Here is a 26,968-nt window from a genome sequence, read left to right on the forward strand (position 1 = left end):
AATTTTCTCTTGGTCAACTGAGAGCTTTATTTTGTATCTAACTATAAAGTTAGGCCCTAGGTCAATCCATTAAATCTAAAATAAATTTTTTCATTATTAAAAGCACCAAATTCATATTAGTCAGCTGTATATTTTTGTCTTTTATACTAATTTGATGATTTACTATTAACATTGTGTTTCAGTAATCGTATCAAAAGAAAAACTTCTCTTATCCCACCTGTGCTAGTCTTGCCAAAATCTCTGAGTGTCAATTTAATTATTGTGGCTTAAAGTGATAATACACCTAGAATTTATTTCTTGGTTTCTACTTGATAAAAAGTGAGTGTCGTATGTACACGAAATGATTTTACAATAGAGATTGACACTCAATATGACAAATTTGCTAAAACCGGGGTCTCCCCGACACCAATAATACAAGGTTTCGATTTTCGAAAAGTCCAGACTTTATAAGAAATATAAAAATACCGGTTCTTAATTTTAGAAACTTATCTTTAGAAACTTTCCAATTTCCCCTTGTTTGGAAGGAATCATTTATAATTCCTCTGCACAAGTAAAGTAACAAGTTAGAGGCTAGTAACTATTGAGGAATATCTAAGTTGTCAGCTATCCCTAAGCTTTTAGGAAAAATGTTTACTTCTCATTTTTCAACAACTTTGTAGATCAATTATATCTTCGATTTTGATCTTCTTATGCCTGCAGTATAAGGATATTTCCTGGCATTTAGACTTACATCCAATGTAGATAACTTTCAGAACTGTTGCCAGGATAATTTAGTTAATTTAACCGGCTCGAAGTGCAAGTTAATCCCTACTTATCGTGTCAATCTCACAAATACGACTTATCTTACCAATTAATACTTAATTTATTAGCACAGAATTGATCTTACTTTTTTCCCCGGACTTTTACCTTCGAACCGTGCCGTACAACACACGGCTGCGCCCCTCGGTTTGTTAGGCTATGTATGTAGCTTCACGAACGATTTAAGAATTTATTACCAAAATTACACTGTGATACAGATTTAGAATTGTCCGCAGCATAATGGTGTGGGGTTTCAGGACGTTAAAAGAGGAGAGTAGGGCCGCGTTTAGAAATACAGTGCGTTACAAAATTATTCTTTGCAAAGGTTTGTTGAAAAATGCCAATTTTAAATAAGTAAAACTTTTAAAATTATAAAAAGTGGTTTCAGTTCATAGAGTAAGAATCTATATAGAGGTTTCATTTGCTCTGCCCGCACCTCTGCCAATGCTCTGCTCAGATCCATGTTCGAAGCTAACTTCGGTTTCTCACCACCCCCAACATGTGCGAGGCACAAGCAATAGTATGGGGAGTTCTGCACCAATCCTTAGGAATAAGAGCGACCAGTGCAGCAATAAGTATTCATATTTTCTTACTCTATGACGTTGCAAACTTTTAACTGAAATTATAATATTCTTTAAAGGGTTTACAAAAAGGACAACAAAATAAACCACCAAAAAACCAACCTTCGTTTGAGTAAACTGTTGTCGATTTAATATTGCAATCTAATGTTACTTTTGAGTAAAAGTAATGAAAAAGTTTTAAAGTTATGGTAAATAAATTTAAATCTAAAAAACAATTTAAAACATTTAAAAATGGAGTTGTAAAAAAAAGATAATTTTTATTAAAATATAATTGTAAAGAAAAATTGTATAGGTAAATATAAATGTTAATCACATTTCAAATTCTCGTTGCTCGATTCTCTGAAATACTAATTTTTCATAAACAAACAAATAAAAATATTCCATAAGTTATGCTTTTCTAAAAAGTGGACAGTCCTGAGGCAGTGCTCAGTAGTCGACTTTTGGTATATTTCATGCTTTTTTAAAAGAATACGTGGTATTTTTTAGTACATTTTACTAACATTAGCTTGGTGTGTTTCTGAGGCCCAGTTACGGTCGCACTGGAACCTAGACGAAAAAAGACGCGAAAAGATGCAGAGAATATAAACAACGGTGAGATAATATTCCAAAGCATTGCAAAATATCATATTTTATGTGAATTGGTTGTTTGGATATGAGTCGCGGGCAAAACAACATCGGCTTACGCCAGTTATAGGCCATCTGTAGGACAGGTGCATGAGTGTGCGTAGCATAAACGGCTGCTTGGCCACAAAGGTTAAAAAAATGAAACCAGAAGTGTCGGTGGCTATAATTGCCGTTCGGTTTCAGTTTGGCTGCCCAGCTCGCCTACGTAATATCCTCGGTAATCCCAAATCAGAGCCACCTACGTTGCCCTGGCAACCTCCTTACTGCATCTTGCACATTTAAAACACACCTGAGATCTAAGGTAAAGAAGACGAACAGTGTTGAATAAATTATAAGTGTGGGAGAGCTACATTTCTTAAATGCTTCTGCGGTTCAAAAGAAAAAAATCTCTTCCAATTAGTATTTTTATGCCCGCCGTCATTAGCGGCTTTTCAGACGTCAGCAGGTGCTACATGTGTATGTGTTTGCCTAGGTGTACATTATGTATGTATGTACATTAAATCCCAAGTACAACGGTTCATTTTCCCTGTTTTAAGCTTGGATTCTATGTCTTATTATGCAACCCAATCCATCGCTCTATCGGGCGTCTCCCATTCTTTGTCCCAATAAAAACGGCATTTAGTTTAATTGTTTGCCCATTAAAGGTTGCGCGCTTTTGTTACCCAAATAATTTCCTTAATTCCGATATCAGCTGATTTGTGACTGAACAGCTTTATGTTTTGGTAACACTCCATTTGGTTACTACTTTCTCGAACTAATTTAATTATTGTCTTAGATTCGTGGCAGTTTTTTTTTTCGCAGTATTTGCTTGTGTGTGGGCCTTTGACTGTCCGTGTTAAGCTATTTTTGTATCGGTTTTTCGTTATTTTTTGTTTGGCCAAGCAGTTTTGGCCAGATGTATCAATGTGTAAAACTGTGAAATTTGCACAAACACTACTTGAATAATCGAAGATTGTGGGTTCAATATTTGCTATCAATAACAATGTTGTCTCTGAAATAAACTCTTTGCGAACTGCGATTTTAATTTGAAGCCCCTACGACCATTCATCTTGATAACATTTTGCAACCCTCCGGCTTATCAATAAGCACGAATCCATTATATAGGTTCGCTGGCTCTTATCTGCTTTCCATTAACAGCTGGCCAATTATCTATGCATGTAAATAAATGGAAAAGCTTTACGCCTTCTATATTAGACGTGGCATCGGGTCAGTCACTCTCGACGTAGAGACGATAAACAATAATTTTTCTGTTAGTTTCGTCGTCTTTAAACTGGCCCATTGAGTAATAATCTTGGGAATTGAACTGAACGTAATTGCTTTGTTGATGTAGGTTGCGGTTGCTGGCCGGCGATTCATTCGATATTTCAGTTTATAAATAAGATTAAGGGGGCCGCAGAGAAGATAATTTAAATATATATGGTAAATCCTATCCCAAGCACTCTGAAATAAATAACTCAGGTTTTATGCGTCAATCTAAAAAGCTGCATTGCTCTAGTCCAGTTTTAGTCAATCATTTTATTTTCGCTGACTTACGTTGCAATATAACTAAGAAAATTTTTAAGATCAATAATTAAATCAATAAAAAATTTTTATTTTGTTAATTTTTCATATGTAAATTTGTTATATGTAAATTATTATTTTATTGAAGTTCTTTTCACAATTCTCGCTTTACTCCTCAAAAATATGGTAGTTGTCTTTCCCATACCGATAAATTTAAAAACCTTTCCGTGCAAACAGAAAACTGGAGACGGAGAAGAATGAAATCCAGCACAACCACGGGAGACAGACACTATTTAAATGCATTATTCAAAAGATACGCCATGAATTATTTACCGTGTAGCTCCACACATTTTCTGTCTCTGAGTTGTGCGTCGTCATTTGGACACGCAACTGGACTTGGCGAGCTCTTCCTCCGGCAGCCACCGAGTTATTTATAATATTTACCTAACTTATTGATTTTAACCATTGTTCTGGCTCGTTTGTCGTTCTTCTAATGAGTTAAGAGTTGCGACAGCACCCGAAGATAAAATTATATATGGTTAAAAACGTAAAGTGGGCTGATTGAGTTATAATGCCATTGAGGGGGCATTATAGTTTTTACCATAATTTAACGATGAGCTTAGCTTTGTGGGTAATCGTAAATACAATTAATTCTAAACACTTATCTGATTAGATATCATAAAAGTATTCACATAAATAATCAATGAATATAACTTCAACGTATCAATCTTGCAGGTGTACAATGCGTCCATATAAATATTTTACATAATATTGAAACAATCAGTGAATATGACTTTAACCTACCAATCTTGCAGGTGTACTATGCGACCATATAAACATTTGAGATTACATACTGAAAAATGGAGGCAATATCGAAGATTCCCCTGATATTGTGTGCCTTGATAGTCGTGTTCAACACAGCGGTGGCCATCAGTGGCGACAGTACCAACTGCCAGGCCACATACAGTAGCGCCGAAGCGCCTCTGGCCCAAACTCCGCAGCACCATCGTCACCAGATCAGGCCCAGGACGAGGACTTGGCAGGAGCACGAGTTCTCGCTGCTGGGCTACAAGTTCCACCTGCCGTTCGTGGGGCATGCGGTGGATTCGGATTTAGATGATAGTGACAGTGATGAGGGTCTGTGGCTGGACGCGCAGGACGCCGGATCGGAGAACGTTGAGGTGGAGGATCACGAAATTCAACTGGGTGGTCAAGTGGATCCCTCGTCCAATTTGTTCAAGCTCAGCTGCGACCATGTGCGCCTAAGTCAAGTTAATCAAGAACTGATCTCCCAGCGGAGTGCGCACATCAACTATCACCAACTGATACTAGTACATGTGCCTGTGGAGCTATTTAATCCACTGCACCTCCCGCAGAACGAAAGCGTTAGGGAATTCTCTTGGCTGGAAAGTGGTCTAAGAGATGAATCGCTCATAGAGCTTTTTACCCGACAGCCGCACTGCTACGAGAACATGGAACGACTGAATTTAGCTGAGAATCGCTTGGAGTGCTTTCGTTGGGCCATTCCCCAGGCGATGCGAGGCCTGAAAGTACTTAAAATTAGCGGTAATCGGTTGGCAAATTGCAACCTAATGACACTGCAGGACATGAAGCACCTGCAGGAGCTGCACTTGGACAGAAATGGACTGACCATCCTACCGCGCTTCCTGAGCACGCTTAACGAACTGCGCCTGCTAAATCTCAGCCAGAATTCTCTGACGGAGCTTCCCCGGGATATATTTGGAGGAGCCGTGAAACTGGAGCAGCTTTATCTCTCCGGAAATCGGCTGAGCGTTCTGCCGTTTCAGCTCTTCCAGACAGCAGCCGACCTCCAAGTTTTGGACCTAAGCGACAACCTCCTACTCTCCTTTCCAGACAACTTTTTTGCCCGCAACGTTCAGCTCCGTCAGCTGCATTTGCAGCGAAATCAGCTCAAGTCAATCGGCAAGCACAGTCTGCATAATCTGCGTGAACTGCGGCAGCTAGACCTGAGCCAGAATTCACTGACCACCATCGATCGCAAGGCGTTTGAGTCTCTGGACCAGTTACTCGCTCTTAACGTGTCCGGCAACAACCTGACCCTGCTGTCATCCATCATCTTCCAGCCGCTGCATGCCCTCAGGCAGTTGGATCTCAGTCGTAACCAGTTCAAGCAGCTTCCCAACGGGCTCTTTCTGAGACAGCGCTCCCTGGTTCTGCTACGCATCGATGAGACGCCCATTGAGCAGTTCTCCAACTGGATATCACGTTATGATGAGTTGTTTGTAGATCCGCAGGTGCTTCATCGCCTGCGATACGTCTCCTTGCAGCAGAATGCGAAACTAACTCAGTTGCCCGCTACTCTGTTCGCCAATGCCCCCAATATAAGGGAGTTACTGCTGGCTGAGAATGGACTGCTGCAGCTGCCCACACAGATCTCGGGGTTGACTCGATTGCAGCGACTCAGTATCCGCGGAAATAGATTGGGGTCTCTGCCCGAAAGTATCAAGGAGCTCAGACAGCTGCACTACCTCAACATGTTGGGCAACGAGTACCAGTGCGACTGCAGCATGTATTGGCTGACCGCTTGGCTAGCTAATACCAGCACCAGCCTCCGACACCTCCCCCCACAGGCTCAGGCGAGTAATGCCAATCCCAGCCAAACTCCGCTGGAATCGTACGAGAGTATTGACGAGCAAATCGATGCGCTTAAGTGTCAGTATGGCTATCCCGGCGACATGCTCCGCGTGCTAAGCAATCTCAACTGCTCGGTGCCCTCAGTGGTGCAGTTTTCCGAGCCCAAGATGCACAAACTCCTCTCCACCGCCAAGCTAGAGTGTCAGATTTCTGGCAGCCCAGTGCCGGACATCATCTGGGTGAGTATAACCAAGCATTGCACTTCTCTTATGGATGGTTCGTTGCACTTTTTTTTAGGCCTTTGCTTTTTATTGGTAAATAGAGAGTTAATCACTTGACAATTAATAGGTTACTCCTCGCAATAAGATTTTGCGCCACCATGCTGATCCTGACAAGCGGCCAATTATCATAGATAGCAAGGAGGATGCACACCAGCCACCAAGCGCCCAGGAATTGGCTGCTCTGATGGACGAAAGTTACACCCAGACGTTGAACTTGACACGACAGCAGAGTCTGGTGGGTCAACGGGTGGTGCTGGTTGAGAACGGATCACTGCTGGTGCACAATATTTCCAGAATTGACAGTGGCATGTACACCTGCTATGCGTTCAATGTCATGGGCAAGGCCTCGGCAGGATTACGGTGGGACAAGATAGTGATTTTTTGCTAAAATATAAACTTAAATCGTATGGCATTTTTCGCAGACTGTACATCGATCCCATTGTGTTCTACCGGGTGAAAATCGGCAGCATACTGTTTGGTACGGCCCTGGCCACCGCATTCCTTCTGCTTACTCTGATAGTGCAGGGACTAAGAAGTTGCCTGTCTCGCTGGGGAATCTTTGATCGCTTTTACTGCTGCGCCAATCGGAACAAAAAGTCACCGCGTCCACGCCAAATATACGCCATGCTGGACAGCATCGAGACATACAAGAGCCAGCAGCTGGAGAGACTACGCGAAAACTACGCACAGCAAGTGCACCGCATCCGAGAAAACTGCGCCCAGCAGGTAGAGTGGATTCAAAGCAGTTACACCAGCCAGGCCAAGCACATTCGCGAGTTCCGCGATATAGGTTCAAATCACCTTACTACACTGAAGGACCAATACTATGATCAAGTGAAGAAGGTGCGCGACTACTCGACTGGTCAGTTGAGCTGGGTGCGAGAAAACTACGTCTTCCAGAGGAACAAAATCAGGAAGTTCAGTGCGCATCAAGTGCTGCGACTCCGGGAAGGATATAAGTACCAACAGCAAACGCTGAACAAGGTGCTGGAAAACTTGCCCAGTTTCTACTTCGAGAATTGTCGCGGGCGTTGTGAGGAAGACATTGCTGAGGGTAAGATAACACTGAACGTCTAGAAGTCAGTTTAAATGTATAATCACACACATTAACTTATTTTACAGACATAGACTGCTATTTTAAAGGCCAAATGGACTTTGCCGGCTCCAAGGAGCTGCACATACAAAAAATTAAAGCGCGCCTATCTACCAATTACTCAGCCAGCAAGGCGTCGATTTATTATACCCCACCAGATGATGACCTGCTGCATTGTTCGCAACTTAATTTGCAAACCTCACCCATTCACATCAATTATATTGATGAAAATCTTGACCAACAAAAGCAGTTGGAGCACGCTTTCAAAATGGAACCCCAGCTTCTGCTTTACAATGCCCCGATGCTCTATTTAAATCCCGAAGGAGCAAGCAGCAGTGGTCAGGCGGCAGCTATGGCGGCAGCAGTTGCTCTGTCGCAATCCATAAGCGTGGAGGACAATAACCAAGAGCAGGAGATGCAGCCCCTGAAGAATACCTGCGGTAACCAAATGGAGCTGTGCGAGTCGAAGGACTCCAACGATGTGAAGAACTCGAAATCTTGTCCGGCTATTTACAAGATCTCCAAGCAGCTGGACGGTAGCACACTCCATGAGCTGCAGAAGGAGGGTGAAGCCCCCTACCAAATGGTTCGCCTTAATACCGTGGAGACAACGTCGACAACAGCCGTAGGTCCTGCGATGCAGTCTAGGACGGAAAAGCTAAATATCATTCTGGATGAATGCGGCAAGGCGTCGTTGTGCGAAGTAAAGCAGGCAACCGACGTGACGATTAGTGAGACTCCCCCATCGGAATGTAGCTGTGAGTCTAACAGCTCGAGCGCCAGTTGCGGTGATGTCTGCCAGGTCAGCAGCAAGTTGGCCTACGCCTCACCATCATCTTCTCTCCACAAGGCAGACCCTGCCAGTACCTAGAGATTTTTTTTAAATTTTTAATTAGCAATTACATTGAAATTTAACGAAAATATAAATTGTAAAGACGTTGAAAAATCAAACGGATCTGCAAATAAAGTTGATGTTAATGAATACGATATACATAAGTAAGGCAGACAACAATAATTACACTTAGAGTTAATTAGAAAAACATATAAATTGAAGTGCTGAACATGAGCAAGTTGTGCGATTATACAGAAATCAACAACCAAGCTTAAAGAAAATTAAAATTGAGGTCAAATCACACCTTGAATCTATCGCTTAGGTATCATGTCAATAATACTTGAAAAGAGTCTCCTATTTGTGATTTCATTACATTACGAGTGTAAAGTATCAAAACTGTAAAGAGCAAGAAGTATTTTAAAATGAAACCGACAAATTTTAATCATAATGTATGAAACAAAAAATTATCTTTAAAATAAAATGTTTACTATAAAGCAACAAGCAAATTAGCCCTTTCTAGCTGAACAAAAATGTAAAAAGCGGCATATAATAGTTCCGAACCAGGTTATCATTAGATTTTCATTAAGCAACCTTGAGTGAAACCTATGATTAAAACATGCTAGGGGTTCCGATCTAAAATCTGATTTATGACTTTTCAATACATTCGTAAACCAAAAACAAAGATAACGAAATAATCCTGATATGCAGCCAAATTTCTAGGGATCAGGGCACTCGGGCTGCTTGAGGATCTCAATAGCACACGGATTAGCGTCGATCTTGCACACCTCGCTTTCCGTCTCCACCTCACTGAGATCGGTAAGATCGCATTCGCAGGGAAAGCACTCCATTTCGCCGCCCTCCTCGCCCTCGGCCTCCTCACCCTCTCCGTACCAACTGATCTTCTCCTCACTGCGAAGGCTCGGCACAGTGGACAGCGAGCAGATGGACAGCTCCGAGTCAGAAATGGCCAGGGGAACCGGCTCCTGAGGCAAGAGAGAGAAGTCGTAAACGGCAATTTCCTGGGCAAACCAAAGGGTGGGCGCCATTGGCTCATCGAAGCCCTGCTCGTCATCCATCGGCTCCTCAATGTCCTCCACATCGTCATCGTTGCCAATAGCCCCGAAGTTGTAATTGGCGGGCAGGAAGTAGCCCAGCAGCAGGTACCGGTTGTTAAAGCTGAACACAGCTGGTCCACTGGGGTATAATGAGTCCCAAGTTCCGTGGAGAATTGTGCACTTGTCTTCGTTCCCGATGTACAGCTCGAAGGGACCCGTCCGCAAATTACTGTTCCAGGTCGACTTCAATCTAACGGATAGGCAGCACCCATCGGTGCCGCTATTAAACCGATAGATTCCCACCCCGTGCCGTTGTCCCTTAAACCAGTCGCCTGAATAGGTGTCTCCATTCACGTAGTTGTACCGTCCCTTGCCGTGCTTCACGTGCTTGCGCCAGTTGCCCTCGTACACGGATCCGTCCGGATAGATGAAAATGCCACGCCCGCAGCGTTTGCCACAGCGGTACTGTCCGTAGTACCGGGATCCGTCCTTAAACACGTACAGCCCGATTCCATGACGGCGACCCTTCCGGTAGTTCCCATCATACTGATCCCCGTTGGGCAGGATGGCCCAACCTCTGCCGTGTCTCTGCCCGGCCGCATTGCGACCGCCTATATAGAGCTGGAATATGGGGAAAATATATTTGAATTTATGTAGCTTAGCCTAATACTATACTTTTTCTCTGAAGTTTTGAAGAATAAATTAGGTTGATCACTAGCTAGTACTACTATATGATATACAATGAAGCTTATCCAACATAAATTATTCGGACCAATAAAATACCTAAATCATCAATATTAATTTTATAAAAATTAATCAGCTAAATCATAAAAATTAATCGGCTAAATCATAAAAATGTGTTAACTTCATTCTTTCTAAACATATACGCATATAACTTGAGAAATATATAATATGCATGTATATACATATAAACTTCTGCTTGCCAAGTCTTTTACGACGGGTTTTTCGAGATATATGCGTACATTGTCTGAAACACCTGTAATAAAAAGAAACCTTTCTAAAAAGTTTCATCCAGATAGCTTTAAGAACGAGAGGCGAAACGACAAACATGGTTAGATCGGCTCGGCTGATATCTGTTTTCTTTACTTGGTTAAAAATAAATTTTGTTTCAGGTATAAGAATAGGCTGGTAGCATTTCTTGACATTGATATTTCTATACCAAATAATGGTCCTACAATTTTGACTATACACATAATTTTTGAAACCAGAGTCAACTTACGCCAATGTTGGGTCCCAAGTCCTCTTCTTCTTCGGGCGCCGACAGATCTTCCTCCGACATTTCAGTGGTCATGGTGATTTTGATTTAATACGCTTGGTTTTTTATTGCCGAGAAAATATGACTTACTTTGGGAAATATTTTGTGTAGGCATTAAATAAATGTATTCTGTTTGTAAAGTTAACTTAGCAATGGCTTACTACAATCGATTTCAGAATTAAAGGAGAATCTAATTAAGGGTTACGTTTTTGCGTAGAAGAAGTTGGCCAGGGGGTAACGAATGGTCAGAGCAATCAGTGTGCACAGCACCTGGCATCCCATCAGCATCTGCGTAACCACTCGCTCGTGGACTGGTCCAAAGATGACCAGCACAAAGTTAATGAGGGTAAAGTTGTTGGTCCTGACGACTCCGTCAGCTTTGGTATGCCAGCTAATCAGTCGCAGTTTTTGCAATACTGTGACCATCAGACGCCCCGGAGTGTTCAGTTCCTCCAAGCGGAACTCCGTAGTGCTGATGTGCAGCAGGTCCGTCTTGCTGTCGTATTTGGGCAGTCGGTGGCGGGGACAGGGCACGAAGTGGAACAGCTGCGGCGTGGAGTACAGGAAGTTCAGGATCTGGGGCAGAAAGAAAAGGAGCAGGGTCTTGCTGAAATGTCCCAGGATGCCGACCACGGCGAAAGTCATGCCCGCAAAGTAGCAGTATGTGTCTCCAACAAAAACCTGCGATGGATATCTGAAAAATAAGATTTGCCCATTAAAAGATTTGTCCATCTTGTGTATAATACCGAACGGTTCTGGTTCTCCTTTTGCAATGTTTTTCTCGACTTCGACTTGATAAAATTATTGTTCTTATTAGCGCATAAATTACCTGGTAAAATAACATTTTTAAAAAGTTTCTGAAAAGTCAACCGATCGTGACATAACTATACTTTGGACATTCATAAAAACATTGCTAAATCGTATCAGCTAGGCGGGTCAGCGGGTTGACAGATCAAAAGAAAATAATTTGAGTAGTTCCCCGTAATTCTGAAAACTTTTCATTGAATTTTTAACATTTTACCGATTTAGAGGACTTTATTTAAGTGTTTTCCATTTGCCTACAATTTGACTAATAGTCAAATTCCAATGGCACATATTTTCACAAGTTATATATGCACATAAAACTATTAAAAAACCGTTTCACTGTTAACCGAATTATAAATATTTGCAATTATATTGGCGGGCGCAAACAAAAAACTTCGGCGCCATCTGCCGGAAAGGAATACATGTTAAATTATTTTATAAGAGCTTCTGAAATAACGGTTTGATTTTAAACATTTATTATGTGTTGATGATGTTGATCGAATATATACATAAATCAGCGATCGGCAAACACACTGGCCAAAAAACTTTTAAAAAAACAGTTTTCAAGACCGAAAAAAGTATTTAGCGAAAAGGTAATACTTGTTTGGGAGTTCAACAGTTTAGTTACTACATTACAAAACGTAACCAAAATTTTCTGTAAAACTTAATAAATTAGAGCAACAAAAATTATTTCTGTGTAAGTACCAGTGTTGTAGGCCACCCCAAGTCCGGGCCCATGTTATAATTCCAGCTAGATTTGGCTGAAAACAGCCGGATTCCCGCTGTAGCGGCAAACAGCTGAGAGTGACAAGAGAGGGGTTTTGCAACAGCTGTAGGGGATGTACCTTAAAAAATTTTGGGCGTGTTAGCGAGTCAAAGGAAAGCGAGAAAGGTAAAAGAAACTGGACAAAAATGAGCACGAAAGACTGTAGCAAGTGAGCCAACAACCATGGTGAGGAGCACACTCCAGACAACCCACTTCCTGACATCAGGAGCCGGCATGGGACGCCTGGCCATAACCAAAAAGCTGGTGCTCTGGACGGTGCTGGTGTTGCAGGTGGGCTTCATTGGCTGCATTTGGCTGCTGCAGATGGGCCGCAACCAGGAGTCGCAGCAGCGGAGTGCCCTGGACCAGATTGGCGGCCGAGTGAACTTCATAGCCAGCGACGGTGCAAGGAAATCCCCCTTGGAAAGTGGAATCCGCTGCGCTCGGCCGCAGGAAAATGTCAATCGCTACGACAGGGACTTTTACCAAATGAAGCCGAACCAGGTGAACGAATCCCACTTGCCAGACTACAACGTGCCCGCCTATGTGGACGCCGAGATGGGCCTGACCCCCGCTCTTTGGTGTTATCGCGAGGGCACCATAAACGAGAGCCTGCGACTCAATGATGTGGACTACTTGATGTCTCCGCCGCAGTGCAAATGTGAAAGCGGCTGGCACGGAAGGGATTGCGGCCAACCTGAGATCATATGGCGAACACTAATGACCTCCAGTCGGGCCAGTAAACGAAGCGGCAGCACACCCTTGCAACTAAGCGAGGCCAGTTCCACTTCGCTGCACCGCCTGTTCTACATGCTAGAATTGGGGGCCTGGGACCACCTGAGTCTAGAGCTCTTGGAGTTGCAAATCCGAGCCCTCTTAGAGGTGGTGGACTACTTCCTCATATACTATGTGAGCAACGGCAGCAAGGAGCGGAGTCTGGAGAACATGCTGGACAGCCGAAGCAACTACGCGCTGCTCCGCTGCTCTTCCGAGAGCGACTGCAGCAGCTCCAAGGCCTACAGTCACTTCCGGCGCCAGCTGTGGCAGCAGTGCGGCGTGCAAATGCAAGCTCAGGACCTACTGCTCCACGGGGACAGTGGAACTGTCTATGCGCCTGCGGCTCTCAAGTTTCTCAAGTACTATGCCAAGGATGTTCTTCCACTGAAATTCCGTTTGAAATACAACGTGTACGGATTCTACTGGCAGCACCCGAAAAAGACCCTGCTGAATGGGGTAATCAGTTCCTTGGGGCACCTGCACAGTGCCCAACTGGACGCCCAACGACCGCAGCGGCTGGCGAGCAGCACGTTGGGCGACCTCAACCACTATGGCGGATGGAACTGCGAGTTGTGTCTGCCCCCCGAACAGATTGTGCTCCTGCTGCAGAGCTCGAGCAAGCAAAAGTTACCTGTGAAGCTACCCAACGACACCCGAAATGCGCACATCGATGCCACCTATATGCAGCTGTTGATAGCCAATGGAGGTCACATCGATGGCACCACCCAGTTGCTCCGGTTGCGAGAGCAGAGCGAAAAGTATTTCGCTCCGGAGGAGGCACTAATGCATAGCAGCAAGTATGGCGAGCTGTTAGTCAATCTGTACGATGCGGACGACCTAGAGGATCTACAGGAGGAAGAGTAATTACACCTGCCACAGTCTGACTTGGGCATAGATCTACGTATATTTATATATTTAAATGTGCCTGCTTTCATCATATCTTAATCTGCCTAATCCACACATGCACATGCCCTTCTGTGTTTTTGGCCAAACGAATTCAAAATTTAGTATCTCAGCAGACAGGACAGACAGACCCGCCATCTGTGATAAGAAAGCCACACCTAAACAATGAATTTAAGAAAGGGAACCGAAATGAGCAACTGAGAGTGATCTCAAATGTGCTGCAAATAAGTTGTGAAATTTGGTTAAACAAAATTTAACATTATTTTTAAGATATATTAAGAAAAACACACATGATCTGTATGAGAAAGCTTTCAAGACATACTTTAAATAATAATACAAATTATCAAAGGACAAACTAATTTATACGAGTTTAAATTTGGTCGCAATTCTAAGCGTTATTAGTCTTATTAGTTTACTATTCTAGTATCATAATTATTTTTACATATAACAACATTTATTAACTTGCCAGAATCATTCAGTACTTAAAAAATAAAAATCAATTAGATAAACAAAAGGCAGACTTACTTGTTGAATTTCCAAAGCGCTAAAGTGGTAGCCAGGAATGGCAGCATGAAATAAATGGAGAATATATGCGAATCCACCTGATGACCCAGAAACAATTCAATGGCATTGAACAGCAAAATGGAGCTCGAAATTATTATTGATTGTCCCACTTCCAAGCCGTTAATCCCAGCCAGGATGTTGATGGCATTGGTACAGAATACCGCTAACATGCCCATAAACACGTAGTATAGGATACCTTAAAGAAAATAAATATAAATTAATAAGTTCAAATAATTATACGTTTCAGTCTCTAAAAAGGAATATTTATTATTGATTAGGATAATTAGCCGAAGTCATGTCTTTCTATCCGTCCGTTCGTAAAAACGTAAAAATCTCAAGATTACGAATCAGTACTTAAAATTTACGAAAGATTCTTTTAATTACGAATCAGTTCATATAACAAACGCTGTACCCATTTCTATAAATTTAAGTTCTCATAAATTCGTGATATACCTATGTTCAAAGAGGTTCCAAACAGATTTCTCGCAAAGTTTGGCATGATGACCGTGGTAGAGTTATAGTTCACATAGTACACCATCAGCAGGGGCAACGTGGCGATGGTCGGAAGGAGCAGCTTGTGGCGCCAGCGCAGATCCAATACGTCGTCGGCAAAGCCCAGGAAGATCATGCAGCAAATCGACAGAAGTGCGGCAATCAATTCCACGAACTGTGAAGGCGATAACGGGCGATAAGGTTGGTGATTCGGACACTTTTCACTTTCTATATACCTTATCGTGTGGAAAGGTATCGGGTTTCCCACCAGTAACCGCATCCGTGGCAGCCGCCTCATCGAAGGCGAAGGGAATGGGTATGAACAGAAACAGGGAGACCAGGAACACACAGCCAATAAGCACGCCAAAGGATTCGGGACTGCAGTTAGGGATGAAGCGAATTAGAAAATGCATTGACCCACAAAAGGCAACTTACACCTGTGGCTTGTCCTTCTTGCACAGATCGTTGCCAAAGAGATTGGCCTTGATGAACATCTCCCGGAAGCGGGGAATCATCCGCACCGTCATACAGTAGGCGGCGACCGAAATGGCCGCATTTATGGCTATGGCTACCCCCGACATGGTCGACCTTGAAGTGGCGCCTCCCCACTGCACTAATTTAATTAGCAGGCACGGTGCCTCGTTCTCCGAAAATGCGACCACGTCACGCGTCCCAGGTGTGTTGAGACAGACAGAAAATTCGGAATCCGTGGATACCTCGCGGATCACTCGATCATTTTGCAGAAAACAATTACGGCGACGAAAGTACACGCAATTAGAAACCGAGCTGATAACAACAAACACAGCTGTTCGACGTGTGGTGAGACCGTGCTTTGGCCGCTTAAATATACCGAATGTTAAACATAATGTTAACACAGCTGATTTAAATTTAACAGATGCGCGCAAAATTATATTTTCCCAGCACAACCATCTTTTAAAAAATGCCAAGCTTCTTTGTCAACTCTCTGTTTTAAAAAATATCAGTTGATACTGACCGACATTTTTATTAATATTTTGCGAGCTATACTTTTTTTAATATTTCATTATTTCAGTCGGAAAATAATACAGTACAATTGCGTACTGTGGTCAATAAAATAAATAGTGACCGACATTTAAACACACCCGTAGATGAAAAAGACTTAGCTTTATTTAATATCAATCATTACAGCACTTTGACCAACTCCGATTTTACACATATAAGTAAAGATCTATAAATATAATGAAGATGAGGAAAAATACTTGTTCTTTTCGAGCTTCCTTGGTTGGGTTTAGTTGGCTGATATTTCTCAAAGGTGGCTACCTATCCCTAAAAAAGGGAAAAACCTTTTGAAGCTCCGCTTTGGACTTGCAGGCCTCCACTTGCGGCAGGGTCTCAACAAGATTGAGTAGATATATCTGCAATTGTTGTCGCCGTTCCTCCACGAAGACCAGGTTCATGTTGCCGAAATGCTTCTTGGGTGGAAACTCCACGGCACTGACCACCGGATGGGTCTTCAGCAGTGTTTTGTGCAGCTTGTTAAACTCGCTGTACCGTCTAAAAAACGTCCAGTGCTCCAAACGCTGTCTCATCGTGATATGAACCTCGTAGGTGTAGTGGGAACTGGATCTTTGCGTCTTGGTCAGTTTTACTTGCGGAATGGTTATCAGGAAGTTGGAGCAAAGTGATGAGCTGGGGTCTATGCCTGTCTCCTCAAACTGTTTGGTAAGCCTTCGGATGAGCAGGCGGTTCTGCAGATTCAGCTCCGCCACGCGAGTTTCAAGGAGAGCGCATCTTTCGCTTAGTTGATTAACCTGCTCCTCTAGCGCTGCCTGTTGCTGGTTGTTGGACACGCAATTCGCAGATGAGGAGGACTTGCTCCATTGCGAAGACGTATCACTGCGGTCTTCAAACATATCTGGGTCTGCAGGAGCTGGTGGATAAATCTCGGGCAAGGGCGTCTTAAGGAACTCCAGCTCAGGTCCAATGGGATCGAAGGGACCCACACTGCCTTCATCCACTGGCTTGTCCAACACCTGTTCGACAATTCCCTCGGAGACCAGTTGCTGCACGTTCATTGAATTTAAGGGTTTCAGGACAGCCAGTAAATCCTCTGTGGAGCTGGCGCCCTCAATGGGTCTCTCCACGGCTTTGCCAGGTTGTTTTTTTTGGCGCGCCGTCACAGGCACTGGTTCGGGGGCATATATAATAGGTTCCTCTCTGACGGGAACAGTTGGCGCCGATCTCCTGGGCGCATTCAGTTCCGTAGTGTCCACATTGAGGGCGAACAAAACATCCCTGAGGGAGTCGATGATCTCTGGCAACTTCTTGGCCGCCTCATCGTTTAACAGCAACGACCAGGGTGTGTAGAAGCGATGTAGTTTGTTCTCGTCGCTCAGCCAAGTAAGTACATGGCTATGTAGTCGCCTCTCATTCAGCGTGGAACGAATGAAGGCACGTCCTCTGCCCACATTGGTCCAGATCTGCTTGAGGTCCAAGTACCGCTGGCGTTCGTGGGGCGTCAAGTTCGTCTGGCAAAACTCCCAGAAAGTGGCTTCATTGTTGTTGCTGGTTCCGCCCGCATTTCCGGACACAATCTCTTGCATGTTCTGGATGAAACCGGCGGCACTAAACGAGGTGGCACTGCTTGATTGCCTCAATCCGTAAGACAGCAGCTCCTCGAGAGAATCGCACAGTTCCTGGACCGACTCATCGCGGTCCGTGGCAAGCTCGCTTCCACTGTAGGTTTGCGAGATCTGATGCGCACTTTCCTGGAGGCGACGAAAGATGTCCTCGCGGCGCTGGCCAAAGGTGCTGCCCCCCAATTGGCAGTGCATGCTCCGAAAGCCGGCCTCTGTGGGCACAGAACTGGACGCATTTTCTGGCATTATTTTTGGCTATTGATTTACTAATCTATTATTTTCTACTCATTTTCGACAACAAACAAGTTAAACAGTGTTGGTAATCGGCGGAAGTGCACAGTCAAGGGGGCGCCTTCAGCAATCCGATTAGTGATTTTTAAAGCAGCGAGGTCACTCCAAAAATAAAGTTCGAATTTTAAGATGCGATTGATTTATGTAGCTTCCAGAGACACAGGAAGAGGATCGTGGGTCTTGGAGTGTTCAGATCTACGAATAAGTCGAAGTTGGTGGCAAGAAGGATTTCTAGAAGAAACCAGCCAAATATGTTTGTTTTTAGGATTTCTGTCATTATCTTATAAAATACGAATTTTACCAAAAAATATTTTAGCTGAAAACATATTTTATTTACGTGAAGTCCATATTGTAGGAGAAAGGTGCAGAAAATGTTTGCCTTTTATCATTTAAAAATGAGCGGAGAAGTAATTGGGCCGAGTTGGCATTACGCACTGTTATCGATATATACAAACAAATCATTGTATGCTAGTTTTTAAGTCTTTCGCATATCTTGATGAAATTGGGGTTTGAAATTTTTTGTTTTGGTTTTTTTATTTGGCACTTAACATTTGTATGGCATATATATCCACTAAAAATGTAATAACACAAAAAATGGCAATCAAAAAAACCAAAGCAAACAATCTTAAACCCAAATTTTATCAAGCAAATATTTACTTATTAACATAACTTGAAAAAGATTTGGTTGAAAAAGATTTATGATTATAGAATCCGATCTTAGAAAATATTTATTCACTAACAAGGAATCTGCGATCACTTTTCGTTACTGCCTGCTGAACGTGCGCGGGCTCGCAGCCCTGGAAATTTAGCGGGCAAAAGAATGCCAAAACGCGATGGTCTGCTGTGCAGCCCTGGATCTTAATTGCCATCCCTGCTCGGCGCAAATGCAAAAGAAGTTAACTCAAAAAAAACAGTGGAAAACCTCGGTAAACCAATTGAAAAAACAAAAAAATGGACCACAACAAGTGCTAGTAGCACCTAATACTAAAGCCTGAAGCGTTAAACGTGTAAAAAGTGTAAGTTTGCATCCATGGGCAGCCACATCGTGCGTTTTCTTTTGTGTTGGCGTTCGCTGTCTGCGCAAACGCTTCATTGACTTTTCGGGCGAGTAATGGGCTTCGCACTGAAAATGTCACCAGTATTTTAACAAATCGGACATATTCGAGCATTGTTTATTGTGCAAATGAGTTAAACTTCACATGGCGGTTGCCGCAAAACAGCCCCGAAGTGTTGCACTCGGCGGAAGTCTTTAATCACATTTCCTTGGCCTTTCCTCTGCGCAGCAGCTGCGTGCAAATAAGTCAAAAAAAAAGAGCGGAGGAGGCAATCAAAACGGACAACGAGGAACACTGGTAATCGGTCAGGAAATACTGCCAAATTGGCCGACACTTTGCCTAGACATTTTCCTAAATATTAAACAGGAAACATTTAAATACCTTTGAACATATTTCAAATTCCCATTCTTTATTGCTTTAAGAATCCTACAAATTCGAGTCTAGTACTTATTTGTATGCCAAGAATACCTAGTTGTTGGTCACAACCCATTCATTACATACCTATGTGAAATACAACAAGATTAGTCTAGACTCAAGGTCTTAAAAACGGTCCAAAAACAATGTTTAAAATCGGCATATATATTTGTGTTCTTACCTCAACATTGCTTGCGCCCTTATTTTATTTTAAAATTTTTTAATTCTAATTCTCACATTGTTTATATTTAACTTTTAATAATAAAATTATCCATATAAATTAAAAATAAAAATTATTGCTTTACGTCTATTTAGTGTAACTATAAATAATTATAAATAAACTAACGAAACCTTGAGATTTTAGTGTATTTGTTAAAGGTTTCCAGAAATAAAAACAATTAGCCAAAATAAATTAAAAACTAAACTTGTGATTTTCTAATTACTTTATTTCAGCGATTGTTTCAATGCGAATCAAACATCAAGGAATAAAGAGCAATATTTTATCAAGAAAATCCAAGAAACAGTCTTTTAAATGATTTTCGCATACTGATAAGTTCAAAATCGACAGCATCATCCGCTCAAAATGAATCCAGCCGAGCTTCGCATGATGTGGATGAGTAGTCAGTACAACTCGGAGCGAATTACATTAGAGGATGCGGCTACTCTTCTGGGTCATCCAACTGTTGGACTCTCTGTCATGGAGGATCTCTCCTCACATCAGCCAACTTTGGTGAGTGCAGACGCTTTAATTCCAAAGCCAATCTCTCAATACGAAGACTAATAAATATAATTTGTTATTAAATGATCATCGATAAAGAGAAGTCAGCACATTATATTTGATAGTCATCGGACTCGCAAGCAAACCCAAATTCCTTAAGTTTAAACCTGTACTCTTTTGGGATTGGCCATATTTCCAAACTATCTTTTTGTCTGTCTCAGTTAAAAATTGGAATTCGTTTACTTATTTCTTCTACTTTCTTTTCTATGATTTATGTATTGGTTACAATTTAAAACTCGACACAAAAAACACACAAAACCAATGATCGAACCTCAACCAACCTCCAATCTCCAAACCCACCCTGCTCAACAAAAGGAAATGAATTCGATGATGAGCCTGATGGGGGGGGATTTCACTGGCCAGGCCGCGGCGGCGGCTGCGGCGCTGGGTGTTCAGCCGGGCACCTTGATTGCCACCAACTCGAACAACCTGTACGGATTCGCACACATGGGCGGCCTGCAGCAGCAACTGCTTCAGCAGTCGGCGGCAGCAGCGGTCTTCCAGAACTATGCCGAGGTTATGGATGGCGATGTGGATACCGGTATGGTGGGCATGGCTGCGCACGACGGAGCACTGATGGGCGTGGGTGTGGGCGAGGCGGTTGTGGACGACGACGAGCAGGTGTATGGCCAGATGGACGATGGCTACGACGATGGCGGATCAGGGCTAGAGCCCAAGCAGGAGATCATCAACATCGACGATTTTGTGATGATGAACGAGGACAACAATTCGTACGATGGCACCGACTTCATGACCTCTTCAGACAAGGATATTTCGCAGTCATCCTCCTCCTGCATGACACAGTTGCCCGGAGGCTTGGGTGTCGCTGGAGTCGAGCACGATCTGCTGGTCCCACTGGCCGACGGCCTGCTGCACCACAAACTGCTGGGCACCACTTTGGCCCCAGCGATGGCCACGCTCAATGGAAATGCCTTTGGCAACATTATGGTGAGCTCTGAAGCACCCTGTGTCAGCTCCAGCAAGCAAATGCAGCAAACATATAGCCTGGCCAAAGGAGCAAACTCCACCGCAACCACCGCCAGCTGCAGCGCCTCCACTTCCTCCTCGTTGCGTTCCCAACGCAAGACGCGCAAGATCGAACCCGTGAACAGGCCGGGACTGGTGCTGAAAACACCCATCGCCTACAAGGGCAACATTGACCCATCGGTGATCCCCATACAGAAAGACGGCATGGGTAAGGTTGCTCTACAACAGAGTGGGTCGATTTTGTATACCATTGTGTGTGTGGGGGCGGAAAGTATTGTTCAAGCTAAGGCAAACAGTTTTGTTTTAAGCACCTAAAAATATACAGGACCAAGTAGGGGCTGAATTTTTGGTTATTTTAAAGCATTAACGCAGTTGAAATGTTGAAATGTTGCTTTAAAAGGTGAACATGATTTGCACTTCTTTACCATAAGTCGAAATGGGCAGGAAAAATTCAAATAACTTCAATGTCTTTAAACATAAATGCATATTATTCGAAATATCTAGTTGATAGACATTATATAGTACTTTTATAGAATACAAACGGGTATATATTTCTTGTTAAATAAGTATTTCAGTAAAGGAAAAGGTAAACGGTGATCTGTTCATTTTTTTAATTTGAAACCATCAGCATTTAAGCATTACTTCGCTACAAAATTTAGTTCCCAAATAATTGCAGAAAAATACAAAATTATTAAAATGTTAAAATAGAGTAGAACTTAAATGTTTATATATCCGTCCCTGCTATTCTTTATTAGAACAATCGACTCATTTTACACCAAATTCATTTACAAGATTTTTATGTATAATTTACTCATAAGTTTAATTAGTTTTAGTTTTCGGTTTGAGTTTGTGTTGCAAGAATTTGGGTTTGTGTCGCAAATAACAAGTGCAACTGTGTAGGAAATTAATTTAAATAATGTTTGAACTTGTTTTTTTTTCTCCGTAGCTGTCTGTAAGCGTTGTGGAGCAATTGGAGTGAAGCACACCTTCTACACGAAATCAAGACGTTTTTGCAGCATGGCCTGTGCCCGAGGTGAACTGTATTCGTTGGTACTCAATAGCAAGATGGAGGGAGGCCAGGCAAGCACCAGTTCCCCAGTTCCCGGAGCGAGTTCTGATGCCGCCGAAGAGGTCTTGGCCGGCGAACAGCTGCAGTCCCAGTCGGATATTGAGCTTGATCTGCAGGCTGCGCACATTAAAAATGCCAATTACCGCTTCCGTATTACGGATCAATCGAAGATTACCCAGTTAAATAGTTTTGGCGAACCCATGTCCTTAGGTGGTGATGCAGCTGCCAACAATGTACAAATGGCAGCGGACGAAACAATTGCCGCATTAAACGGCGGAGCAGTTGGGGATGCTGCTGCCCCTGGAGGTGCCGAGGAAGGAGCAGCCACACCCAACTCTTACCTAAGTGCAGCTCCGACGCCCAAGGCCCTTCGCCTTTTTAAGGATGTCTACCCACAGGATGACCTACCGCAAATACCCAAGTACGAACGCCTTCCGGCACCGTGTCCGCAAATGGAGAAAATCATTAGCATACGGCGACGGATGTACGATCCCACACACTCCTACGATTGGTTGCCCCGCCTTGGCAAGGAGAACTTCAATGCGGCGCCTGTGACCTGTTTTCCACATGCGCCTGGATGCGAGGTATGGGACAACCTAGGCGTGGGCATGAAGGTGGAGGTTGAGAACACTGATTGCGATAGCATTGAGGTAATCCAGCCGGGACAGACACCTACCTCGTTCTGGGTGGCCACCATCCTGGAGATCAAGGGCTATAAGGCCTTGATGAGCTACGAGGGATTCGATACGGATTCGCACGACTTCTGGGTGAACCTCTGCAACGCCGAGGTGCACTCGGTGGGGTGGTGCGCTACCCGGGGAAAGCCCCTCATCCCGCCCCGCACCATCGAGCACAAGTACAAGGACTGGAAGGACTTCCTGGTCGGCCGCTTATCCGGAGCCCGCACCCTTCCCTCCAACTTTTACAACAAAATTAACGACAGCCTGCAGTCGCGCTTCCGCCTTGGCCTGAATCTCGAGTGCGTTGACAAGGATCGCATTTCGCAGGTGCGCCTGGCAACCGTCACCAAGATCGTGGGTAAGCGCCTCTTCCTGCGCTACTTCGATTCCGACGACGGCTTCTGGTGCCACGAGGATTCGCCTATCATCCACCCAGTGGGCTGGGCAACCACAGTAGGACATAATCTGGCTGCCCCGCAGGACTATTTGGAACGCATGTTGGGTGAGTAACCTAAAAATAATGTAATTTATCCCGCTTTAGATTTATACTAATACAATACTCTCTTTTTTAAGTACTTGTGTACTAAACAAAAACAATTCTTTGTTATTCGTAAAGACAATCATAAAATCAATACACATATTGATTATAATCTTTTTTTTATGAAATGAGATTTACATTTGTTGCTTCTTTATTTTTAGCTGGTCGTGAAGCCATGATAGAGGTTCATGAAGACGACGCCACAATCGAGTTGTTCAAGATGAACTTCACCTTTGACGAGTACTACAGTGACGGCAAAACCAACAGTTTTGTGGAGGGCATGAAGCTGGAGGCAGTGGATCCTCTCAATCTCTCATCTATTTGCCCAGCGACCGTAATGGCGGTTCTTAAATTTGGATACATGATGATACGCATTGATTCCTATCAGCCGGATGCCTCAGGGTCGGATTGGTGAGCTGTTAAAGCTTTTATTAAAGCAAACGAAAGCAACTAAGAATCATGCTATTTTTTTAGGTTCTGCTACCATGAAAAGAGTCCGTGTATCTTCCCAGCTGGATTCTGCTCATCCAACAGCATTTCAGTGACCCCTCCAAATGGCTACGACTCCCATACATTTACCTGGGAAGGTTACTTGCGAGACACAGGAGCAGTAGCCGCAAATCAGCATCTGTTTCATCGCGTGATCCCTGATCACGGTTTTGTGATGGGCATGAGTCTAGAGTGTGCAGATCTCATGGATCCCCGGCTCGTCTGCGTCGCCACGGTGGCGCGAGTTGTGGGTCGACTACTTAAAGTTCACTTCGACGGATGGACGGACGAGTACGACCAGTGGCTGGATTGCGAATCGGCGGATATTTATCCAGTTGGTTGGTGTGTATTGGTGAGTCACAAGCTGGAAGGACCGCCGAGGGTTGCACAGCAGCAAGCTCCAAAGCCTGCACCGAAGGCCAAAATACAGCGAAAGCGAAAGCCCAAGAAAGGAGCAGTCGGCGGTAAGACGCCCAGCGATAACACTCAGTCAGGTGAGATGGTATTATATAAATAATTGACTTAACATTTGTAAAGGTATTCAGCTCACAATTGGAAGCATAGTATACATTCGTTAAGACTAATAATCTCTAATGTTCATGCCAGTCAAATCCCGTACAATTGCGCTAAAGACCACGCCTCACTTGCCCAAGCTGAGCATTAAGCTGGAACTGAAACCGGAGCATCACAATGCTGCCTTTTACGAGAACAATCAGCCAGAGGAAGATGGCGATGAGGAGGATCCTGATGCAGACGGCGATGGCGACGGAAGCACCAGCCACATCTCCGAGCAGTCAACCACGCAGTCCTCTAGTGATCAAATCGCAGGATCTGGGAATGGAAGTGGTTCCGCTTCGCTGGTAACTCTCGCCCCGGGCAGCAACAAAATGGTAATGAAATCTTCCACTACTAAATCTCCTGCGCCACCAACTGTGGGCCGCAAAGCCACTAGCTACATTGCGGTGAGTACTTAGCGGAATAATAGTGCGTAGAATCATCCACCTAGAGCCATCTAGCCAGACAGCCTGCTTGCTCGCCAACTTGCCCGCCCGAAGTCTAGCTCATGCATCTACAACAAAACGGCACAGTGGTGATAAAATAAAAAAAAACGAAATAAAAAGAAAATATAATTTTTTGTAAATTTTGTATACTATATGTATATACATATATAAACTTATTGCGAAATAATTAAATTTATTAATCACAGATAGAATCAGCTATCACTGTTATAATAAGATTTTTAATTAGAAATAAAAAAACATTTCTAATTAAAAATCTCAAATAACTATTGTTTTAAGAATTTTTTTAAATTAAAATATAAAATTCATTTAACAGAAAAGAGTTTTTATTAGAGACTATAAATTAAGCGTCAAATATAAAAGTCAGTCAGAAACTTATATTTGTTTTTAAAGAAGTTTTAAGGTGACTTTTAAAGCTTTTTAGTTTTGATTTAAATTTTGTTAGGCATATTTAGAAATATTTTGATAGTAACTAAATTGCCTACCTTAATCACTGTGCCATCGCTCCGCTACACTATTGCATAAAAGTATATAACCGAAATCGTTCATAAAAAAGTCAATTTGTATATAATTTAGTTTTACGCACTGTTATTTTTGGTACTTGCAACAACCAAAACCCAACCACCTCCCACTGTCCCATCAATCATCCTTAACCTGTAACTTATTCCCTCTTATAACAATTTTACTAATTACATTTATAATGGTCCAACCGTAGAACTCCTCTGCGACGAATAATAAGTACATTCCACGTCTGGCTGACATCGATTCGAGTGAGGCTCACTTGGAGTTGGTACCAGATTCGTGGAACGTGTACGACGTGTCCCAGTTCTTGCGGGTCAACGATTGCACAGCTCACTGTGACACCTTCAGCCGGAGTAAGATCGATGGGAAGCGACTGCTGCAGTTGACTAAGGACGACATAATGCCACTGCTAGGCATGAAGGTGGGCCCGGCTCTAAAAATCTCCGACCTCATTGCCCAGCTTAAGTGCAAGGTTAATCCGGGCAGGTCCAGATCCCACAAGACCAACAAATCGCCGTTTTTATAGTGCGCGGATTTAAATTGTTGCAGAGCTAAACGAAAATTATCACCGATAAAAACACACATTTATACGTGTATACTAGTGCTTATGCATGTAGAATATATATAACGAATATATATACATATTAAAGTATTTTGTTAGCACTGAAAATCGAAACACAAACGTTGCCTAGAATGGATCAACTATCCATGATACAATTGTATAACTAACTCAAGTCTCACTGCGCGTTATTTTATACCGATTATATCGTAAACCGTAGACCGTAGCCATACGCTCATGTTATATCAGTCAGAGTTCTATCAACAATTGTATAGAGATCATTGAATTGGGGACAATTACATTTTTTTAAATCACGCATATTTTTATAAAAGTAGGAGGTAAAATCGATGCATACAACACATGTATTTATCTAGATATATATGGGGATTGTATAGCATAGGATTGTTAATTGTACATAAGTTCCGTCGCCGACCATAGGCCCCACGAATGTCATATTTTATATAGAACCAAGCGCAAGAAAGCATCCCAGGAAATTAGACAACATGTCTAGCATACATCGTTCAGTCTTAAGCGGAACGATTAAAAGTCGCTCCTAGTCCATAAGCTCCACTCTTCTTCGCTTTATTTCTTTCCGAAATCACACGTCTCTGCAGGGAGCATCAATGGTATAAGGCATATTTTTGAAGAAGGCAACCTTAATAATAGAATATGTATTTAGATAACATTAAGATACCAGCTAATGTCAAAATAATAAATAAAACAGAATTCAAAATTGCAAGTATTGAAATAAAATGTATTTTTGTCTAAGGTTTTGGGTATACACGGAAAAAAACTAACACAAATAAAAAAATGTTTGACAAACTAACATCAAACGGCAATAGTCGATAGCATCGACTATAAGATACCCGCGACTCAGCTAGCCAATTTCAAAATAAATATGCCCCCAGCCTTTGGCGCATTTCGAAAATGTTAGGTGGCGCCATCTGCCTGGGTACCGAGCAGCATCCCCTTTCTCAAATATGTGAG

At 43.0% G+C, this 26,968-nt stretch overlaps 7 protein-coding genes across 10 annotated transcripts; 3 read left to right on the forward strand and 4 right to left on the reverse strand.

Moving 5' to 3' along the window:
- The first annotated feature begins 1,885 nt into the window (after nucleotides 1-1,885).
- On the forward strand, nucleotides 1,886-8,489 carry LOC108048315. Its single transcript, XM_017128868.2, has 5 exons — nucleotides 1,886-1,970; nucleotides 4,319-6,358; nucleotides 6,468-6,760; nucleotides 6,823-7,454; nucleotides 7,523-8,489. The coding sequence occupies exons 2-5, from the start codon at nucleotides 4,364-4,366 to the stop codon at nucleotides 8,362-8,364; spliced, it is 3,762 nt and encodes a 1,253-aa protein (XP_016984357.1). The 5' UTR covers nucleotides 1,886-1,970; nucleotides 4,319-4,363; the 3' UTR covers nucleotides 8,365-8,489.
- A 462-nt stretch (nucleotides 8,490-8,951) lies between these two features.
- On the reverse strand, nucleotides 8,952-10,732 carry LOC108048318 (radial spoke head 1 homolog). The gene is made up of 2 exons (XM_017128871.1): nucleotides 10,621-10,732; nucleotides 8,952-10,001 (listed from the first exon to the last, which is right to left on the reverse strand). The coding sequence occupies exons 1-2, from the start codon at nucleotides 10,690-10,692 to the stop codon at nucleotides 9,042-9,044; spliced, it is 1,032 nt and encodes a 343-aa protein (XP_016984360.1). The 5' UTR covers nucleotides 10,693-10,732; the 3' UTR covers nucleotides 8,952-9,041.
- On the reverse strand, nucleotides 10,698-15,782 carry LOC108048317 (UDP-N-acetylglucosamine--dolichyl-phosphate N-acetylglucosaminephosphotransferase). The gene is made up of 5 exons (XM_017128870.1): nucleotides 15,398-15,782; nucleotides 15,199-15,340; nucleotides 14,924-15,137; nucleotides 14,432-14,666; nucleotides 10,698-11,350 (listed from the first exon to the last, which is right to left on the reverse strand). Exons 1-5 carry the CDS (start codon nucleotides 15,541-15,543, stop codon nucleotides 10,858-10,860), a joined length of 1,230 nt encoding a protein of 409 aa, XP_016984359.1. The 5' UTR covers nucleotides 15,544-15,782; the 3' UTR covers nucleotides 10,698-10,857.
- On the forward strand, nucleotides 12,284-14,265 carry LOC108048316. The gene has a single exon (XM_017128869.1). It carries the CDS (start codon nucleotides 12,410-12,412, stop codon nucleotides 13,865-13,867), a length of 1,458 nt encoding a protein of 485 aa, XP_016984358.1. The 5' UTR covers nucleotides 12,284-12,409; the 3' UTR covers nucleotides 13,868-14,265.
- Nucleotides 15,783-16,088: 306 nt separating the features above from the next.
- On the reverse strand, nucleotides 16,089-17,915 carry LOC108048328 (sorting nexin-29). Its single transcript, XM_017128887.1, has one exon. The coding sequence runs from the start codon at nucleotides 17,824-17,826 to the stop codon at nucleotides 16,258-16,260; it is 1,569 nt and encodes a 522-aa protein (XP_016984376.1). The 5' UTR covers nucleotides 17,827-17,915; the 3' UTR covers nucleotides 16,089-16,257.
- Nucleotides 17,916-18,599: 684 nt separating this feature from the next.
- LOC108048308 lies at nucleotides 18,600-18,964 on the reverse strand. The gene is given in 4 exon segments (XM_017128861.2): nucleotides 18,600-18,709; nucleotides 18,712-18,742; nucleotides 18,832-18,882; nucleotides 18,884-18,964. Coding segments are annotated over 4 exon segments (273 nt in total).
- On the forward strand, nucleotides 18,697-26,729 carry LOC108048322 (polycomb protein Sfmbt). 4 transcript variants are annotated; one of them, XM_017128876.2, is made up of 8 exons: nucleotides 18,697-18,887; nucleotides 19,794-20,070; nucleotides 20,434-21,313; nucleotides 22,052-23,356; nucleotides 23,554-23,803; nucleotides 23,867-24,375; nucleotides 24,488-24,843; nucleotides 25,616-26,729. In XM_017128876.2, exons 2-8 carry the CDS (start codon nucleotides 19,924-19,926, stop codon nucleotides 25,946-25,948), a joined length of 3,780 nt encoding a protein of 1,259 aa, XP_016984365.1. In that variant the 5' UTR covers nucleotides 18,697-18,887; nucleotides 19,794-19,923; the 3' UTR covers nucleotides 25,949-26,729. The 4 variants fall into 4 exon arrangements, with proteins under 4 accessions (XP_016984365.1, XP_016984367.1, XP_016984366.1 ...); XM_017128878.2 differs by having other exon boundaries at nucleotides 24,488-24,771; XM_017128877.2 differs by lacking the exon at nucleotides 18,697-18,887 and adding an exon at nucleotides 19,125-19,230.
- Nucleotides 26,730-26,968: the final 239 nt, after the last annotated feature.

Source organism: Drosophila rhopaloa, unplaced genomic scaffold, assembly GCF_018152115.1.
Source record: "Drosophila rhopaloa isolate 14029-0021.01 unplaced genomic scaffold, ASM1815211v1 contig_2, whole genome shotgun sequence".
In the NCBI taxonomy this organism is placed as follows: Eukaryota; Metazoa; Arthropoda; class Insecta; order Diptera; family Drosophilidae; genus Drosophila; species Drosophila rhopaloa.